Here is a 13,505-nt window from a genome sequence, read left to right as displayed (position 1 = left end):
CAGTTTTGTGGAAGACAATTCTTCCACGACCTGGGGCGTGGGATGGGCTGCTTCAGGCAGTAATGCAAGCAATAGGGAGCTTGCATTGTTGGGAGTTGGGGACACCTGAACTAGAGGACTCATTCTCTCCCTGGGTAGTTTTAAGAAATCAATGAGATACTGTTAAGTCACAGGCACAATGCCTTATATTGATATTTCTCTACCATATTTAGTAGATGCCTGATAATATCTCACTATGTCCTGCCCAACAGGAATGATAATCCACAACCCCAGTATCTCTTAAAACCACCGTCTTGAAAATAAAAAGCTAAGTAGAGCACTATCTGTTTTTAAGTCCAAAGGTATTTTAGTATCTTAAAAAATTAGTGTCTACTGAGCTCTGTATCATCTTAAAGGAAAGACCTGTGTTTTCTTTCATGTCTGTAGTCTCAAAACCTAGAACATAAATAAGTGATCAGTAAAAGATTGGGAACTGAAATGACTACAGTTTTAAGAACTATTTTTTGAAAGAAAAGCTCTTGATATGATTAATTTTGAATACAATAACTACCATGTGAATAATGGTATTTTGAACACAAATTACAATACCATAATAATTCATACTTTGTTTTTTTCCTAATTTCTTCCACCAATTGTTTGATATGATCCTCCATAAATTCAATCTTTTCATTTTTCCGAGCATGTGCCTTTTGTAGCCTTACTATCCTCTCAATCAGCATGGCCTTGTCTACTTCTGGAAAGTTATCCACAGCTACTGATGACCCAGTATTTTCTGGAGATCGATCTTCTGCACTGCTTCGAGCATTGAGGGACCCTGAAGACAAAAAAAATCCACTTATTGTACTTAGTCTGGAGTCAACTCTAATCTCATATATATATATATATATATATATATATATATATATATAATATACATATATATATAATATATATATATATATATATATATTTTTTTTTTTTTTTTGCGGTACACGGGCCTCTCACTGCTGTGGACTCTCCCGTTGTGGAGCACAGGCTCTGGATGCGCAGGCTCAGCAGCCATGGCTCACGGGCCCAGCCGCTCCGCGGCATGTGGGATCCTCCCAGACTGGGGCACGAACCCGCGTCCCCTGCATCGGCAGGCGGATTCTCAACCACTGCGCCACCAGGGAAGCCCCTAAGCTCATATATTATTTCTTCTAGTATCATTTTCACATATTCAATTTAACAGAGTTGGGTACAGAACACAAGTCATACTTGACCTGAGTTCTTGTTTCTGAATACACTGATGATAGAAAAAAGGGTCTAGGGCTTCCCTGGTGGCGCCGTGGTTAAGAATCTGCCTGCCAATGCAGGGGACACGGGTTCAACCCCTGGTCTGGGAAGATCCCACATGCCTCAGAGCAACTAAGCCCGTGCGTCAAAACTACTGAAGCCTGCGCACCTAGAGCCTGTGCTCTGCAACAAGAGAAGCCACCACAATGAGAAGCCCATGCACTGCAACAATGAGTAGCCCCTACTCACCGCAACTAGAGAAAGCCTGTCCACAACAATGAAGACCCAACGCAGCCATAAATAAGGAAGGGAGGGAGAAAGGAAGGAAGGAAGGAAGGAAGGAAGGAAGGAAGGAAGGAAGGAAGGAAGGAAGGAAGAAGGGTCTAGTATGTCTCTCAGGAACAGAATGAGTAAGTGCAATAGAGAAATGAGAAACTCCAGAAAAGTCAGAAAAACAAGTCTGAAGTGACACCAAAATTAAACTGAGACAGACACAGATAAAGACAGAAGACAGAATTTAGCCAGTGGGTTAAGCTCTGGAGCCAGTCTTCCTAGGTTCAAATCTTACTTCTCCACTTTCTAGCTGTGTGACTTTGGACAAGTTAACTCTCTGTATCAAGGTCACTTCATCTCAAAATGTGAATCATAATATGATTTGCCTCGTAGGACTGTTACCCTCATTTAAATTAGTTAACATGTCTGAAGTGCATGAACAGCATATATAGTATGCACTAAGTAAATGTTAGCTCTTATTTTTACCAATATCATTTGAGAAGAATTTCTAATCCTTTTTATCCTACAGAGACACATTTTTTTCCCAACCCTATTATGTAGATTTAAGACAAGTAATATATCTTATCCAAGGTCATGCACAAATAAATGGTAGAGCTGGGATCTAAATACCCAATGTGTAATCTCAAACTCATGTTCTTTCTACTACACATCTTCCCACTATTGTAACAGCTGATGATGTTTTTTTCCCCTAATGTGCAACTCCTGGGAGGCAGTGTAATGTAGTGGCATGCAGACTCCAGAGCCTGAGAGTTCTGTTACTGTGGATTTTGGGAAGTCATGCAACCATTATGAATCTTAAGTTTCCCCATCTGTAAAATGGGAATACAACACTTATTTCACATGGCTGTTCTGTGAGTAAATGGTATGTTTAAAACATTTAGCATGGTTCCTGGTATTCCAAAAATGGTAAATATGCTGATATTTTGCTAATTTTCATTTTCACAGTGCTATTGATCATAATTTTATAGACTTAATTTTTGCTTTAGACTATAGGTATATTTACCATGAGAAAAGCAAAAAGATTTAAAAATACACAAACACATATATATATATAAAATCTGATATAATGATGACCATTTCATTAGCTCTCAGGTGTTAAAAGTAATGTAAAATTAAAAGAAAAAGAAAGCATACTATATCAAATCTCTCTACAGATGGACAAAAATCTGAATTTTAAAATGGAAGAGTAAACTGTTACACAGAATAAAGAAGCAGGTAAGGAAAAGGAGGTAGGGAGACAGATGGTATAGAACCCCATGACAAACTTGAAACCCTATCTAATGATTAAACTTAAACATTTAACTGGAAATATTTTTTACAACGTAATTATGTACAACTACTGCTTTCTATAATTCCAAATTAAAGAAAAGCATATCGATACTTTTTAAAACAAAAAAATCCTATTTCTTTTCCTTTTTTTTTTGGCCGTGCCGCGGCTCGTGGGATCTTAGTTCCCTGACCAGGGATTGAACCTGCACCCTTGGTAGTGAAAGCACAGAGCCCTAACCACTGGACCACCGGGGAATTCCCGAAAAATGCTATTTCTTTTTATAATCAATCATTAAAAAACAACTGTAAAACCATTAGTTTTTCACCTGATGAACTAGAACGACTTCCCATGCTGCTGACTTCTTTATCATAGCTTCCATTCTCAACCTGATCTAACTTTCTTCGTGCTGCAGGAAAAAGAAATGGATTACTTGTGACAACTGTCATGATCATTGGCCCCCACTATCTCTGATTTTAATCGCTAAAATCACTTAGGCCAAAATGGCATAAACAACAAGAGAAATTTCTTGAATATGTACTTTCGAAAGGAGGGCTGTAGGGTCATTCATATAAAATGACATCTAGAAATGTACAGGTCATATACAAAACACATGGAAACAACACTATGATAACAACTGATACTGGCACCACTTAGGTACACAGAACCTAACTTCTGGAGTCCTGAAAGATTTCGAAGAGCTCTACAGTATCAAAAATTTCCCCCAAATTTCCCTTCAATCACATCTATGAAAACAAACTAAATTCTTATGGCAAATATCTGAATATATTTATATTAAGTAAATGCTAAGTCTCTTTACCATATTACTATATTTCACCCTATTTTAATACAAATAAAGCAGTGGGGAATAGTAGAGAATACTATGTCAGAATACATCTCTTATTCATCTTTGTATCTAATCACATAGCACAGACTCCCAATTTGTATGAATTTTTAAATGTAAGAAATCTGGGTTCCAGTTCTAGATGTTAATTGTTGTGTCCAGGTAATTTATAACCTTTCTGGGTCTCAGTTTCCCCTAAGATTAAGGGTTAGGGTTGAATGATCTCTAAGTGAGAGGTCTACAAGGTGGGGGCAGGTATCCTAGAGGCTGCACAAAACAACTCAGACAAGGGTAGGGAGAAAATATCAGAACTCTATTTATACTTATATTTAACCTAATCTTTTTAAATTTGTATTTTGTATGTTTTTCTAATGTACATAAACTAGAGTAATACATGTTTAAAATTTACAAATAACTAGATACAAATTGGAGAACAAATACTTAAATACTTTTTTATTGACAGCAGTATGTGATCAACAAAGTCTCGACACTACTGCCTTGGTAAGGTACTTTCTCAATTCTTGCATTTTGTGGTTCTGTGAATAAATGTCTTTTAACATAGAACATGCTATAAACTATTCATGGAACTACAAGGTCAGCCATGTGGTTTATTAACATTAATACATTAAAAAGAACATACAGTTCTAATCAGTGTGGGAGAAACTGATATAAAATGTATTTTTTCTATAAATCCTTAACAATGAAAAGAAACCAAAACATTCAAGGTCTATAGAAAAATTTTATACCTTGCTGAAGTTGTTTGGTAAGATCCTTGACACTAGAGGCATGTTTACGTCTTTGAGTTACTAATTCATCTTTTAATTCTTCGACCTGGGTACTCAATGCTTTAACTTCGGTTTGTCTACAAGTGAGTTCAGCTTGCAGCGTCTGGACTTCCTCTTTTCGCAGTTCTTCTTCTTTTAACAATCTACTTTCCTAAATATTAAATAAGATAAAAAATACCAACTTTAATATCTGTTTCAATTACTGCTCACAGTTTATAACCTTAAAAACACAAGGTCTTTCATAGTAAATTCTGTCATCACTCCTTATCAGGTTTTGTTTACTGAGATCCTCAAATTCTTTATACAGTAATGCAGGGGGATATATTAATGCATCTGCCATTCTATACATGTAAAACAACATGTGATACAGGTCTCTGTATTTTATTTTTTCAGGTCTCTATTTCTGGTTTAAAGTCTCAAATTATTTTTATGAGTAACCTGAAGATACTCTCACTACTTGGAAATATTAAACCATTTTTAAGCTATAAAAATATAGAAATTTAAAGTCCTTTTAAGAAATATATAATAAATCCAGTTAGAAATGACAAAAACCCTGGTTTTCTTACTTTCAAAAGTGAAATATTTCTTCCTAACGATGTTATGGAAAAACTTTTATTATAAACTACAATTTTATTATAAACTACATAAGTTGAAAGGAAAAACTGACATTTCTCATAGCATTTGAAATTATCAGAAAGTCAGTGCCAAGAAAAAAAAAGAGTTTAATCAACTACCATTAAGTTTATGCTTTTAGGGAAATTTAATTTGTGCTACTTGCTATGTTGCTTTGAAAATTAAGTGTACACTTATACTTACCAAATTAATATTTGTCTGTTTCATGTGTTCACATTGGCTTTGTAACTGACTTTCACTACAGGAAAGTTTATCAAACTGTGACTGCAAAGAATTGGATTCAGATTGAAGTTGTGCATTCTTACTAGTGAGCTTTTCTGTAAACAGTAGTAGCTCAGATTCTCTTTTCCTACTGCCTTCGATGTCTTTTTGTAGGTCATTAATCAAAGAATTAAGACTTTCCACTTCTTCCTTCAAATTTTCAATTTCTTGTTTACCTCTAAAAAACAAAGTTTATATTTAAGAAAAAAATTAAACTATTAAAAGACATTAATGATTTGAGAATTTTCATCAAATGAAATTCTTTATGAAGGTACTTTTATTCATTCATCTAAATATTTATTTGGATTACTATGAATGCCTAATATATGCTAGGAACTAAGAGCTGGGAATATACATAAGACTGACATGGCCCCTGCTTTCAAAGAGCTTTTAGTCAAGTAGCGTGAAAAAACATTTCTGATGATGAAAGCACAGAGTGGGTCACCTAAGCTAGTGTAAGTGATGAGTAAACTAATATTTAAAGGGTTAGCAAACTTTTCCTATAAAAGGCCCACAGAGTAAACAATGTAGGCTTCTGGAGCATATGGCCTTTGTTACAACTGTTTAACTCTGCCACTGTAGTGTGAAAGCAGCCACACATAATAATACATAAAGGAATGAGAGTGGCTGTGTTCCCAGTAAAAAGTTTATTGACAAAAAGAGGCAGTGAGCTGGATCTGGCTTCTGGGCCACAGTTTGCTAATTCCTGAGCTAAAGGGGAAGTAACAGTGAGTGGGAAAACAAAATATGTTCCAGGTAGAGGAAACAGTATGTGCAAAGCTGGGAAGGGAACAAGAGAATGACTTCTTGTTGGTACTAACAAACAGATGTTCAGCACTGACGAGGATAAGGACAGTACTATATCCTAGCACTTAACACAGGGCTCAGCACCTAGGAGGCAATTAATTAACATTTGTTAACCAACTATTGCTGAAATACAGAATAAAGAAGGAGAAGGCACAGAGGGAGAAGCAAGGTTACTAATGATCTTCCAAGCCATGTTAAGCCATCTGAACTCACTAGGCAATCCTTGAGGCAATGGGAAATCATTGAGAGGTTTGAGATTTCCTTTGTAAAAAGATTATGCTAACCACAGTGTAGGAAACAGACTAAAAGGGAAGTAAGCAAAAAAACAAAACAAAACAGTTTAGAAGCCGTGGCAGTTTGCCAGATGAGAGCTGATAATGGCTTGGACAATGGTAGCAGCAGTGGGGATGTAAACAGTAAATGGACTTGAAAGATATTAAAAAGTTAGCATCAAAAATATTTTGTGACTGGTTACATGTGTGAGGGAAAGGAAAGAAGAGCCAAGTAACCCCCAGGTTTCTGGGTTGGAAAATCATGTGGATGTCACACTCATCATTCATCTCAGGAACATCAAAGCAGCATATTTGTGGACAAGATATATGAATCAGTATTGGACATATTATAAGTTTGAGGTGTCTTTGATACTTGAGTATCTGGAACTCAGCAAAAAGGGGTGATGATAATTAACCTGAAGGTCCTGCAGCACACTACTGGAAGAATTAGGATCACCCAGGGTTATAATAAAATCAGAACAAAAAACAGCGTTATGACATAAAGAGAAGGCTGCCAAGGAGACAGAAAAGATTGGCCAGAAAGTGGGGAGGAACACCAGGAAAGTACAAGGAAATGAAGCCAAAAGAACAGAGCACGTCAAGAAAGGTAATGGGCTTAGTGTGTCCATACTGAAAATTCAAGCAAGGCTTAATCTGGGAAGTGTCTACTATATTTAAGGATGCATTAGCAGTTTGTAATGGAATGCCGGGGAATTAGAATAAATGGGAGGAACAGAAGAACAAAGCATGTGAAGAAATGGAGAACAAGCACAGATGATTCTATAAAGACATTGCTGGTTGTGAAGAAAGGGAGAAAGGAGATCACAGGAGTTTTGATGTTTTTAAGATATAATATTTAAATGTAGAACGAAGAAAAGTCAGTAAAAAGAGGGAGGTAAGAGATAAAGGATAAAGAAGGAATAATCAAGAAAGACGCTGAGAAGGCAGAAGAGCATGGGATCCACAATAGGAGGAGGGACCACAATTTGATTCACAAAGAATAGGAACATTTCTTCCATAATAACAGAAGGAAAAGAAAAATGACTGCAGATGCAGGCAAGTTCATACGACTGATAGCAAAGAGGTTGAGAGAACTGTCACCTGACAGCTCCCTTTTTTTCTGTGAAGTAAGAGGTAATCGCCTGACAAGAGTAAAGAGCAAGGTGAGAGGGAAGATCACAAGTGTGAAGAAAGCAGCAAGGTCTGGAATAATACTAAGAAGATGGGGAGACGGCTCTAAGGACATATGGTAGGACTGGAGGTGCATTAGTATTCCCAGTTGAGGTTGCTAACCATGAATTTACAGCAGCATCAATCTGGATGATGTTTTGAGGATTTCTTCAGCAACACTCACCAGCCTGCATGTTGGTAGGGTAAGAAAAAGAAGGTATTTGGATCCAGCCTGAATCCAGGCTCTCTCAGGTAATGTCCTAAGTAGAATTTAGCTAAATGGTTTTACAAGAAGTCAAGGAATAGGACTTCCCTGGTGGCACAGTGGTTAAGAATCCACCTGCCAAGGCAGGGGACACAGGTTTGAGCCCTGCTCTGGGAAGATCCCACATGACGCGGAGCAACTAAGCCCGTGCGTCACAACCACTGAGCCTGCACTCTAGAGCCCACGAGCCACAACCACTGAGTCCATGTGCCACAACTACTGAAGTCCACATGCCTAGATCCCATGCTCTGCAACAAGAGAAGCCACCACAATGAGAAGCACGCACACCGCAACAAAGAGTAGCTCCCGCTCACCGCAACTAGAGAAAGCCCGTCCATAGCAACAAAGACCCAAAGCAGCCCCCCCACAAAAAATAAAATAAATTTATTAAAAAAAAAAAGAAAAGAAGCCAAGGAAAAATGTTACCTCCTGACCTTGAGCTACAGACATGCAAAGATATAGACACAGATACATATCTAGCTTTTAGAAGAAAAACTACTGCGTATAAGTAATAGAATTTGAAAGCTAAGGAATGGATAAAAAACTACAATCCATTCTGTCTTATATTGCCAAAAAAAAAACCTACTGCCAATGTTTAGGGAATATAAACTTTGAATTTTAGAAGCCATGATGGGAACTCCAAAGATAACCCAAAATAAGTTCAAATGAAGACAGGAATTAAAAATTTTTTTATCTAGTAAAATATAAAATTACTCTTATTTAGTGCAACGATTGCATTTAAAAACAGAAACGAGATCTAATCAAAAAGCCTGTTGATTAGCATAAACAGAAGTTGCTCATTTTATACCTTTGATGCTGCTCCTGTATCTGATCTGCAATTTTCACTTTGTCCAATAAATTCTGAATTTCAGCTTTTTGGCGATTAATAATTTCTTTATATTTTGATAATTCATCTTCTGTTCTCAATCGTTCATCTTCTAGACATTTTACCTATCATATAATCATAATCGAGTTAAACTACAAACAATATTTTCTTGTTCTTTATTAGCTATTGCAGACAGTGGTTATATATTAATAATCTAAGCTAAATTCTGAAGCAATATTAATTAACATGAAGAAAATATAATAGGAAGTTAACAGTCTTGGGTTTCAGTCTCAGATTTCTCATGGATGACTTAGTCATGGGATTTTTAGCATGCCACTTCATTCTGGCTGAATCTCCATTTTCTCATCTAAAAAGAGGATGTACCTTCCCTATCTGCCTCAAAGTACTGGCAATGAAGAACAAATAGAAAGGTACATTAAAGACACTTTAAAAATTATTAAGTGATCGCAAATTCAAGGTGGTTACCTAAAAGCCTATTTCAAAATAAATGAAAGATATATAGTGATAACATATTTCACACTTATATTAAAAGGACAAATATTCTTACAATGAGAACCATAACACTGGAAAAGATTTAAGAGGTTGTTAGAAATTAAAACTGTATACAAGGGACTTCCTTGGTGGTCCAGTTGTTAAGAATCCACCTTCCAATGCAGGGGATGTGGGTTCGATCCCTGGTTGGGGAACTAAGATCCCCCATGCCGCAGGGCAACTAAGCCCATGCACCGCAACTACTTAGCCTGCGTGCTCTAGAGCCCACGTGCCACAACTAAGAGAGCCCGCGTGCTGCAACTACTGAGCCCGCGTGCCACAACCAGAGAGAAGCCTAAGCGCCACAATGAAGAGCCCACATGCCACGAAAGATCCCACATGATGCAATGAAGATCCTGTGTGCTGCAACTAAGACCCAATGCAGTCAAATAAATAAATAAGCAAGCAAGCAAACATTTTTTTAAAAAAACTGTATACAAGACTATTAAATATACCTAGAAGAAATGTAAAGGCTTTCTATTATTTTCTTTCTTCTTTTCTTTTTTCATTAATTAATTTTTGGCTGCGTTGGGTCTTCATTGCTGCGTGCAGGCTTTCCCTACTTTCTCTAGTTGCAGCAAGCGGGGCTACTCTTCGTTGCAGTGCGCGGGCTTCTCATGTGGTGGCTTCTCTTTGTTGTGGAGCACAGGCTCTAGGCACACAGGCTCAGCAGTTGTGGCGCACGGGCTTAGTTGCTCTGTGGCATGTGGGACCTTCCCAGTCCAGGGCTCGAATCCGTGTCCCCCCTGCATTGGCAGGTGGATTCTTAACCACTGCGCCACGAGGGCAGTCCCTTTCTATTATTTTCTGACACAGCTCTAAAGCCCATGTAACAGAGGATCAAGGATAACTTATAAAGCAAACGTGCTGTGAAACAAGAATGTTTGGCAAACACTTAAAAGAGACTGAAATGAAGATTTATTTCTCTAAGAGTCAATTTTGTTGCTAGGGAACTGACATGCTACTCTTTGATTCTGGAATATTTCTATATAAATATCCTTTCCCCAAGATTTAAAAATCAGAATGAGTACAAAATTAAAGATATTTACCCTTCGTCTGGAGTCATGACTAAAGACTGAATTACCTTTGTTCTCAGTGTTCGCAGCTCATCCATGCCCTCCTTAAATGTCCTCTTCAGATCTTCTAGTTCCTTTATTTTGGCATGATGCATCTTTAAAAAAGTTTAAAAGAAACCACAAATCATTATATGCTAAACCAGATCTAAAATTTATTACCTGCTCCTTCCAGAAGGCCTTAAAAGTAGCTGGCAGTAACTACTTGTTGTTTCTCTCCTCTATATTATACCATCCAAGGTATACAAAGAACAAAGCTACTCACTTCTAGCTGGTCAGATTTTTCTTGCATTTGTTTTTCAAGTTCTCCTTTTGTGACTCTAAGCTTGGCATCAAGCTCATTTGATTTAATTTCTTCTGATTCCTAATGGGAAAGAAATGACAAAAGGATGACAATTTTTAAAGTTTTATGCTTTGAAATGTGAAGAAGGTTTTTGCAATTAAATTTCCTCATCGTGAAATACATAGCTCATGTATGTAAAATTGATGACTGTATTCAAAGATTTTAAATACGTCAATTTTGCACCAACTAGAAGAGCATAGTTAACATACATAACATAATACAGTGGGCTTTTTTTTAAAGTTATACATTTTCTTGTACTCTTCATTCTTCTAATGTTTTCTAGTGTATTTATTTGGTTAAAAACTTCTCTAGTAAGATCTCTATTTAAGCTGCAAGTACTTTAACATAGGAAATAGCCTGTATTTAATTTAGCTGCCCTATCAAATCTATTCCACACTTTGAATATTGTAGATACAAAAATTTATGAAACGAGTACTGATATCTGGCATAATTTGTTACTAATCTATTCAAAAATTTAAGCATACCTGATATGTTTTTATCATATCCTGACAATTTTTCCGAATTTGATCTGCTTCTTCCTTTGCTTGAGTTAATTTTGTTGTTGTCTCTTTGAGTTTATCTTTGGTTTCCTGCATTGACAAAAAGACAATGTGAGATGATAGAAAATATATATTGGTTTCTGTCCCCAGTTCCTGGCACAGAGCTCCTAAAACCCTTGTAATTTTTTAAGTGATAAAAACATTAGGAGCATCTCTTGTTCTAATACTGGTCTTTAACCTCTTTTCCTGTCACAAAGCTCCTGAAATCCTCGTAATTTCCCAAGTGATAGGAGTGTCTTTTGTTCTAATGAGGTGACTCTGACTGGACTCCTGGATGGCTTCTGGATGACAGCTGGTCCCCAGAAAGACCAAGCCATGGTTAGAAGCTTGGAATTTTTAACCCTGTCCCCCATTCCCTTGAGAAGGCAGAAGGGTAAAAATGGAGTTAATGATCAATCTCAAGCCTATGTGATGAAGCCTCCACAAAAAAACAAAAGTATGAGGCTTGGGGAGCTTCCAGATGGTGCACACATCCAATATCAGGAAGGTGACACACCCTAACTCCAGAGGGACAGAAGCTCCTGCACTTGGGACCTTCCCAGACTTCATCTTATGTATCTCTTTATCTGGCTGTTCATCTGACCCTTTATAATGTCCTTTAATAAACTGGTGAAGGTATGTAACTGTACTCATCCCCGAGTTCTGTGTGGTACTGTAGCAAATTTTTGAACCCAAGGCAGGGAGGTTGTTAGAACCTCCAATCTATAGCCAGTTGATCAGAAGAACAGGTGAAAACCTGGGCTTGGGACTGGTGTCTGAAGTGGGAGGTCGGGGAAGTCTTGTGGGACTGAGCCTTTAACCTGTGGGATCTGACACTATCTCTGGATTGATAGTGTCAAAACTGAGTTAAGTTGTAGGTCACTCAGCTGGTATCACAGAGAATTGCTTGTTGTGGGGAAAAGCCTTCACACATTGGTAACCAGAAGTGACAGAAGTGAAGTGTTCTGTGTAAAAGTAAAAGGGACACAAAGGGAAGAAACCCACAGTAAGGAGAACTGGGTTTTTCCCTACACTGAAGGAAAACTGGGTTTTTCCTTTACAGACAGCAACAAGGTTGGCATAATGATGTGATGAATGGTGAGAACAATGACCAGACAGTAGAGAAAGTTCTTGTCTTAGCACTGCCACTGGAGTCAGATACTATTCTAGTAATAACATTTTATGCTTCTGACAAAAAACTAAATGTAGCCTGAACAGTTAATTGATAGTCATTAAATAAAGTTAAATTTGATAGAGTTTTCATAAATCACTAGAAGTTACTAACTTGAAAAGACAAAAAGAGCAAAGTGTTTAAGCAGTTCTTTGTAGACCCACATAAAAGACAATTCTTTGGTTTATGGCCAAGGTATCTATTCAAAACTTTTTTACAGATTCATGCTGCAATTTGGTTTCTGTTCCTAACTACTCTCTTAAAATAACAATTCTGAAGGTCTGCAGGGACTACTTTCTCATCAAATCCAATTGCTTTTTCTCATTTCTTATTCTTGACTTACCTGTTCCAGTTCTGATCACTCCTGACTCTTTGAATAGCCTTCCTCTGTTTACAAGACAACATACTCCTGTTTCTGCCCACTTCATCACTGCCTTCGCTGTCTCCTTGACTAGCTAGACTTCCTGTGGTGACTGTCCCAGTACAGCCCTACCCTGTAGCTCCAACGTTCTCCTTCAGAGTACCCATCCAGTCCCATAATTTGGGCTATCATGTGGATTTCAAATGAGAGTTTAGGTATCATCTCCTCCTAGTAGCTTCCCTTCAGAAAGGGGTAGAAGCTGCTATTCTGTCTTCCCATAGAATCCAGGGAATCACTAGATTGTAACACTTGATACATTGTACAGCAGCTTACACGCTTCCCCCACTGAGGATACAGCTTCTGGATGACACCTAGCTCAGTAGTTGCCACATATTAATTGTTCACATAATAAATGTTGAATTAATGAAGGAATACCTAACATAAACCTACTGTTCTAGTTAGGCTGGTTTTCTCAAACACCAAATATTCATCTCCCTTTCTCTCTCTTATCTTGCTGTTCCTCCACTTGGAATGCCTTTCCTGTCATCTCTTAATGTAAATTGCATCTATCCTTCACACACCGCTTCTTATACATCATTTTGTTTTTAGATAAACCTACCATACAATTAAGTGCCAACTTACATACTTTCAGTTGCAGGTCTTTTAAAAATAATTTGACATATTAAAACCATATTACTTTTAAAATTGAAACATTTGAAGGCTTTTTCAAATATTATTTTTTAAAATAGAATATTAGCTCAACAAGGAGAGAGATAGAGAACGGAACT

At 37.3% G+C, this 13,505-nt stretch overlaps 1 protein-coding gene across 3 annotated transcripts in view; it reads right to left on the bottom strand.

The window, feature by feature from the left end:
- The window catches only part of CCDC186 (coiled-coil domain containing 186), a 116,759-nt gene that overhangs the window by 75,339 nt on the left and 27,915 nt on the right, over positions 1 to 13,505 (bottom strand). For all 3 annotated transcript variants that reach the window (XR_010838825.1, XM_067024593.1, XM_067024594.1), the window contains 8 exons: positions 11,132 to 11,236; positions 10,569 to 10,667; positions 10,315 to 10,401; positions 8,661 to 8,803; positions 5,261 to 5,516; positions 4,406 to 4,595; positions 3,144 to 3,224; positions 604 to 814 (listed from right to left, as the gene is read on the bottom strand). Coding sequence is in view for 2 of the 3 variants with exons in the window: in XM_067024593.1 (XP_066880694.1) it covers positions 604 to 814; positions 3,144 to 3,224; positions 4,406 to 4,595; positions 5,261 to 5,516; positions 8,661 to 8,803; positions 10,315 to 10,401; positions 10,569 to 10,667; positions 11,132 to 11,236 (1,172 nt within the window). In the remaining variant the exon portion in view is untranslated. The remainder of the gene's footprint in view (positions 1 to 603; positions 815 to 3,143; positions 3,225 to 4,405; positions 4,596 to 5,260; positions 5,517 to 8,660; positions 8,804 to 10,314; positions 10,402 to 10,568; positions 10,668 to 11,131; positions 11,237 to 13,505) is intronic.

This window comes from Kogia breviceps, chromosome 2, assembly GCF_026419965.1.
Source record: "Kogia breviceps isolate mKogBre1 chromosome 2, mKogBre1 haplotype 1, whole genome shotgun sequence".
Lineage (NCBI taxonomy): Eukaryota > Metazoa > Chordata > Mammalia > Artiodactyla > Physeteridae > Kogia > Kogia breviceps.
Note: the sequence above shows the minus strand (reverse complement) of the source record. Positions and strands in the feature narration are given on the sequence as shown.